This window comes from Acomys russatus, chromosome 13, assembly GCF_903995435.1.
Source record: "Acomys russatus chromosome 13, mAcoRus1.1, whole genome shotgun sequence".
NCBI lineage: Eukaryota > Metazoa > Chordata > Mammalia > Rodentia > Muridae > Acomys > Acomys russatus.
The window spans coordinates 68,567,461-68,574,916 of NC_067149.1; the positions used below are offsets into that span (position 1 = coordinate 68,567,461).

General features: G+C 49.4%; 1 protein-coding gene across 1 annotated transcript in view; it reads right to left on the bottom strand.

Annotated features, from left to right (window-relative positions):
• LOC127197744 (inositol 1,4,5-trisphosphate receptor type 2-like) overlaps nucleotides 1-6,501 on the bottom strand; it is a 149,077-nt gene extending 142,576 nt beyond the window's left edge. The window contains exons 1-2 of the mRNA XM_051155691.1: nucleotides 6,402-6,501; nucleotides 4,902-4,954 (exon numbers count right to left, since the gene is read on the bottom strand). Coding sequence (XP_051011648.1) covers nucleotides 4,902-4,954; nucleotides 6,402-6,501 — 153 coding nt within the window. The remainder of the gene's footprint in view (nucleotides 1-4,901; nucleotides 4,955-6,401) is intronic.
• Nucleotides 6,502-7,456: the final 955 nt, after the last annotated feature.

The following is a 7,456-nucleotide window of genomic DNA, read 5'->3' on the forward strand; positions in this document are numbered from 1 at the left end:
ATGGCGGCCCTCCACGGGGGTTACACTGTCGGGCCTTTCCTCGGTTTATACCAAACTTCCCCACAGAAGTGGAAATTTTGTCTATGGAACTAAGAAGAGGGGAAAACAGTGACCAGCTGCTTCAACGGCCTAATTTTTCCACCATGAACCACCGAGAAGGGACATGGGAAAGTCATCCCGAAGCACGAACTTACATCACTACCGAAAATATACTCCCTGATTTCAAATAAAATAAAAAAAAGATGCCATCTTGGTTTTCAGACCATTTTTTAGGTAAGACAGCCATCCCTACTTAAAAGTGGTTGGTGGACTGGCACACCACAAGGACTAGCAGATGGCTGGTGTCATTTATCACGTTGTGGTCCTGGAGACCAGAGGCAAGTGCTCTGTCACAGCCTATAGTGTGTCTGTCCTCTCCGAGATGGGGCATGGTGTCAATAATGTGTGATGTGCCCCTAAATCACTTTAAGTCAAATAAAATAATCATGGGATCTCTCAGCAAGCAGTTCCAGTGTCAGGCCTGTGGAACCATTTCCGGGCTGTAACTACCACAGCAGAAGCTGAGGAAGGAACCATTTTGAAAATAATTCCGCTTGGATGAGACGTTTGACTTCTGTGCTGGGCCTTCAGAGCCACAGTGACTTCCCTCCGTGGGCCTCGCACAGAAGGTGCTGGGTAGCAAGGACTGTCCTCCGTGGCCCCTCTGTGTCAGAGGCAATTCCAGGCCACAAGGCACTGCTCCCAGCCAGCATCTTCAGGGAAACACACTCCAGATGTGCAGACTGTTAGGGAGCCAAGAAAACTACCAACCACCTTCTGAAATTACAGCAAAATATCTCCATAAAAAGACATCTCCGTGGCCAGAGAAGTCACGCTGGCAGGATGTGAACACCCGGTAGACTGCCCAGTGCTTTGACTTCCTGACCACTCCCCGTTATGTTATGCTGAGTCCAGGGTTATCAGAAATCAAGCAACCCATGGACAGAATCGAGAAAGATAAGCACTTATCCTGGAAAAGGCTAACAGTTTTCCTCCGCTCTGAAAAGCACTGCCTTGGCAGACATGAACGACTGTAAGGTGAAAGACCAAGGATGTTCCCGGGTGACCAATGCAAGGGTTCCCATGGGAGGAATCTAAGCAAGACTTTATGAAACAAACAGCTCCAAATGCTAGCATCATCACACACTGACCCTTCAGGAGGCAAAGATGCTTAACTTGGGATTTTTTTCTTGAAGATTACTGATCAGCTTGGGCAGATCCGGAAGCAGGAACTGTGTGCCGCCAGCCACCAGCATCGCATTTAACGCTAACCTTGGAAGGAGGTTACTGGTCCTTCAGAAGCCTTTTGACGTAAGCTGTGTCTCTGATTAAGAATGTTCTCCTTGGAATGCCTGGGGGGTGGTTGTTAAGAAGAGGCACGGCGCTCATCTCCTGAATGGTACTCTATCAACTCTATCCTAGTGGAATTATACTGGGCCCACTGTTACAACCAACCACCACTGTGGGGAGCCCCAGGAGGAAGTAGGCTTCAGCTTGTGTCACCCCCTAGTCAGGTCCACCCAACCTGCAGCCCAAGACACTCTAAACGCCACCCACCACAAAATCTTACACTTATTTAAACATGGGTGGCTTTTTTCAGCTTTTCTTGTTGTCATTCTCAACCCTGAACTTCATAAGTGGCAAGGCCACATCGCAGCACGTCCGCAGGGTGACCAGAGATCCTGGCCACTGAGCTATCTTCTCTCTTGCTGCTTCTGCGCAGCTTTATAAAAACGAGACACCCAAGTTTCATTAACCGCCACTGTCCGTGTGCACAGCACATCAACGCCCACCCATGGTCACCTTGAAAAGCACAGGGCACCGAGGCAGTCCCATTGCTAATAAAGGCACGTGCCTGCAATCCTACACTCAAGAGGCAGAGGCAGGAGAACTGATGCAACTTCAGAGTCCAGCCTTGGCTACATGGAGAGCTCCAGGCCAGCCTGGGCTACACAGTGAGACACTGCCTAAAAATAAAATAGTCAAGAAGACACATAAATAAACAACAGAGGACTAGAACAGAAACATTTATTTCTGCACCACAAGGCAATACACGGCCAATCCCTTTTCCTCCCTCTTGTCCTCTCTCTTTGCTTTTATCACTTAGAAAGACATTTATTACACGTCTACTCCATGACAAGGACTGGAAAAGAGACTCCCAACAACAGCATATGCCAGGAAAAACACACAAAGCTGAGACATGAGGCTTTGCTCTTTTTCAGCAGAAGTTTTATTGTTTTATTAATGAGAATCTTATGTAGCCCACACTGGCTTCAAAATTACTATGCGGCCAGACACGACCTCCTGGTCCACCTTCTGGGATTACTGGCATGTGCCATGAGGTCTATACACGCAGGTGAGCTTTAAAGAATGCCTCCTTATTGAAGAAAAACTGCTAGATCCACACATCACAAATCACTGCGTCGTAAAGCGACTCTGAAGTAGCCACGGCCCCTGACGCCTGTAACCCCAGAGGTCATCTGCAGACACTTATCTAAGTACTATTTGTTGCTTGGGGCAGGGTGGTGGTGGTGGGGGTGGAGAATGGAATCAAAGTTGTAAGCAAACCACATCTTCAGCCCTCTAACCATCATTCCCCACAAGTTTCTCCAGGGTTGCAGACTGACAGCAACCCCAGGATCCACTGCAGCCAATCAAGTTAAGACCCTCCTCCTGCTGAAGGACGCGAGGACTCTCCTCTTCAATGGACCCTGAACTCTCTTCTCCCAATAGAACTGTCTTCACCTCAGGATTGTCTACCACCGAGACTGCCTACAGCGCCCCTGACCCTGAGACCTCTAAGCACATTCAGCAGGAAGAAGCTCCCCCAAAGCTCTGGTCCTATTGCCAGAACCCCTTCTCTTGCAGAGACATTCCTTATCTCTTGAGAGCTGTGATATGTCAGAATTAACCTTGGAAACCTCTGCCAGACACTGGCCAAGGAACCTTCAGCTACCTTGAGGCAGTGGTTCTCAACCTGTGGGGCACAACCGTTGCCTAAGGGTTGCCTAAGGCCATCAGAAAACAGATATTTATGTTATGACAATAACAATAAGAACATTTTTATGATTGGGGTCACAACATGAGAAGCTGTATTAAGGGGGTCGCAGTATTAGGAATGTTGAGAGCCACTACCCTGAGACCTGCTGAGATCCTGTTGCCCCCATGGTGAGACTCCAGCCTGTTCTCCCTCACTCTCATTCCAAACTCAATCACCCATATCCTGATAGCCAGGGCACAAGGATTTCTAAAGATAAAGTGGGTTTGTCTGAACAAGCAACTCCAGGAGGGAGAAACTGCAGGCTTGCATATAGCCCCAGCAGTGGCGTTTAACTTCCTACTCACCAAATCTCCTATATAAACCCCAAGTACCCTCTCCCCTCTCCTTGAGAGAGTGTCGCCCCTCCCTGTTTATTTTATCTGTGAGGCCAGACTGGCCTCTGTTTCTTTAAGCTGCCTCAGAAATCTAGCAAAAGTGGCCAAAGCTGGAAATTCACGCACTGATGTGAAAACCCCAGGGGTGACAGTTAAGCTTCCAAAGTAAGACTCCAAAGAGAATTCTGAGGTCCAAAATGACCTTGGGACATGGCAAGTCCTGGGGAGCAGGAGAACGCAGGCCCAGGGAGGGAGTGGGAGCCAAGAGGGAGCTGGCGCGGACTCTTCCTTTTGAACAAGGGGAAAGCCATAGCTGGCATCTTTAAAGGTCTGTTGTGAGTCTCCAAGCCATGACCAGGGAAGACCAGCTGGGAAGCACAGATCTGCTGGGGAGCCATCACTGCATGATTCCCCCATCTGTGTATTTAATATGCACCCCATGTTTCCTACATGCAAGGGGACTATGAGGAGGGAGAATAGTTCCTTCTCACAGAACAGGGAACAGCACTTTGCTTTCTCATGCTAGCTCAAGAAAAGTCAGAACGACCAGGCGCGGTGGTGCACACCTGTAATCCCAGCACTCGGGAGGCAGAGGCAGGCGGATCTCTGTGCATTTGAGGCCAGCCTGCTCTACAACTTGAGTCTAGGACAGCTAAGAGAAACCCTGTCTCAAAAAACAAAAACAAAATGTCAGAATCGTCTTCTGGAGAGTTCCTCTCTGAACACACAGTTTACATGCAGGTGTTACTTTTAGGACACCGATGGCCCGTCAAGGTGGCTTTAGAGAAACCGTGAACGTTCATCCTGTTGTCCCTCCCTGCCTGTTAAGAGCTCCCAGTGGCTGGAACAGTGGGCCTCCAGCTGCAGTTCCATATTCACTGGGAGCAGACTGACTTGCTGGCCCTGCTTCAAGAGCTGGTGGGTGTGGGGGTGAAGAGGTGGAGGCCCCAACCTCCACCCGCTTCTTGATCCCTCGTGTCTCCTGGAGGCTTCCTGGGGCACCGGCCCTGAGCTCCAGGCTGTGGTCTAAATGCACAGCCAAGAGAAAATGCCTCGCTAGGCTATGAGAGGATCAGGAGAGCTATCTAAGAAAATAGAAGCTCACCCACATGCATGTACATGCCCTAACATACACACCACATCCACTTTAATCCACACATCCTAACACAGAGACACACACTCACATATGCACATACCACTGCCACACAGACGCATGCACACATGTACCGTCAATACCAACACTACTCACGCACTGATAAACATGTGAACACATGACTCTGCCACCACCACATACACACACCAACACATATATAGACCACACTCCACACACAGCCCACCACACACACACATCACACACATATTATGGATATACCAGACACACATCACACACACTCCATCACACACACACACACTACACACATACCATTAGACACACACACACACACAATGGCGCGCACATGAATGAGAGACGCCTCACCACACCCTACCCCTGGGAACAGCCCGTACTTTAAGTCCAGCAGCAGAGCAATACTTGAATAACCTGCCAATCAATGCAGATGCTTGACAAAGGAAACAGGAAGCTAAGTTGTAATAAATTCGGATTAAATTTAGAATTTTTCGGGTAGAAGAGAAATAATTGTGGAGTCTGTGAAATGAAGAATTTTTAACTTCAGAGAAAGGTCTTGAGAGTTAAGAACGAACACACACATGGCCCAACCCCAGCCCCTTCACCTTGTGAGAGCCGGCTGAGCTGCAAGGTCACACATGCAGTGGAATTGGCTTTGGGAGAGCAGCACAATTAATTGGCTCAGATCTGGGGTCAGCCACGTGCTAGCTCATGGTCTCAAGAACCCCTCTCACCTGTCCTGAGACCCACGTGTGGAGACCTATGAGTAACAATATCCAAACCTCGGCACTATTAAAGATTGGGGGTTGCAGATATGGCAGGCAAGATGATGCCTTTAGCTTATATACTGAGTTCTAAGCAGACAGATCTTGGACTTTTTTTTAATTAAAAATATTAATTTATTTATTCACTTTACATCCCAGTTGCAGCCCCCTCCCTCCTTTCCCCCAAGTTGTACCCTCCCTCCCCAACACCCCTTCCCTCCTCCCATCCCGACCCACCCCACCAGCTCATCAAATCACATCAACACTGAGCACATATTCTTCCCCTGTGGCCTGGCAAGGCATTCTCGTCAGAGGGAAATGATCAAAAAGCCGGCAACGGAGTCCCTGTCAGAGACACCCTGCTCCCCTTACTAGAGGACCACATGAAGCCTGAACTGCCCATCACTACATCTGTTGGGGGAACCTAGGTCCAGGCCATGCATGGTGCTTGGTTGGTGCTTCAGGCTCCACAGGCCCCTCTAGGCCCTGGTTAGTTGGCTCTGTTGGTCTCCTTGTGGAGCTCCTGTCACTTCTAGGTCCTTTTACTGGCCCCCACCCCCGCCACAACACACACACTTTTCCACTAGACTCCCTACGCTTCACCCAATGTTCGGCTGTGAGTCTCAGCATGTTTCTAACCACTGCTGGGTGGAGTCTCTCAGAGGACAACTCCAATAGGCTCCTGTCCACAAGCATAACAGAGTACTGTTAATAGTGTCAGGGTGGCTCTCTTCCATGGGGCGGGTCTTGGGTTGGGCCAGGCATTGATTGGATGTTCCCTCACTCTCTGCTCTCTCTGTTCTATCTTTTTCCCTGCACGTCTTGTTAACAGGGTAAGTTTTGAATCACTTTGCCTCAGGGAAGTGATGTGGGGTACAGACATCAGAATGCCCCAGGCCACAGAGACGGGCGTTACTTTAGCTGATGTGATGAACACCATGCTCCTTGAATTCCAGCCCAACCCTCCCCTGCCTCAAATTAAAGCCCTCTGACCTCAGCCTGAGCATTATGGGCATGAAATTTTGATGCTTTCCTACTCCAATTAGCTCATTAGCGCATATATTTTCCTGCTCGTGTGAACAGCCCTGTGTTCTCACTGGCTCCTAATTTGTGTTCTGTGTCGGAAGCATAGTTTGCGAAGAGTCCCACAGCAAACACACATACAGGGATTAGAAGGATGCCCATGTCATACGCCATGACAGATACCTTAACTACCATGCCTGGAACAGTAACACCAGCATGCTAAGCATAGACGAGACTTTCCTTTATTTTGCTATGTATGTGACTATGGCATACATGTCGGCTGGCTCACAGATGTGGGGGGGCTCCTGTGCATGTACAGGTGCTTGTGTGTGAGCATGCATGCGGAGGGCTGGGTTTATGGTGGGTGTGAGCATGCATGTGGAGGGCTGGGGTTCACACTGGCTGTGTCCTTCTACCACTTTCTCTCCCTATCTTCAGTGTAAGACAGGGTCTCTCTCGTTTTCAATGATCTTGGCTAGCCAGCTGAGCCTGAGGAATCCACGCAGGGATCGCAGGCCTCCATGCCCACTCAGCTTTGCCATGAGTTTTGGGATCCAACACTTGCAAGAGTTTTATCCACCAAGCCATGTCCCCAAGCTCGAAACTTTACTTTTAACGACAAGCAACAAGTGTGCACTTGTTGGAGATGGCAGCTGCTAGTGCTGCGACCCCGTCAGCCCCATCAGTCACATGATCATCACAGGCTTGTGAAATCAGCTTCTATGGTGTGTATGACTGTGTACAACAGACACTCCCACTCTGGCTGAGGATGCGTGTGTGTGTGTAAAGGGTAGTGCAGTAAGATCACACTGATGTGCACAGACGACGGCTGCACCCCATATTTCATTGGCTCTCACACCTTTTCCTCAACATTTCAACATGTATGAGTTACAGGTCTCTTTAAAGTCAACGGTGTGTCAGAGACTCTGGCAGCCTTGTTTTGTTTTTTTAGCGACAGTAGAGTTGGAAGTACATTCTACTGAGTGAAGACACTGGTGTCCCTTGCTGTGCTGTTAGGGATGAACCCGGGGCCTCACACGCACTGGGCAAACTCTCTACTGCTGGGCTCCATGCCAGCCTGCAGGTGTCCAGCCCAGCATCACACTGCATCACAACATCTCTATGGCCC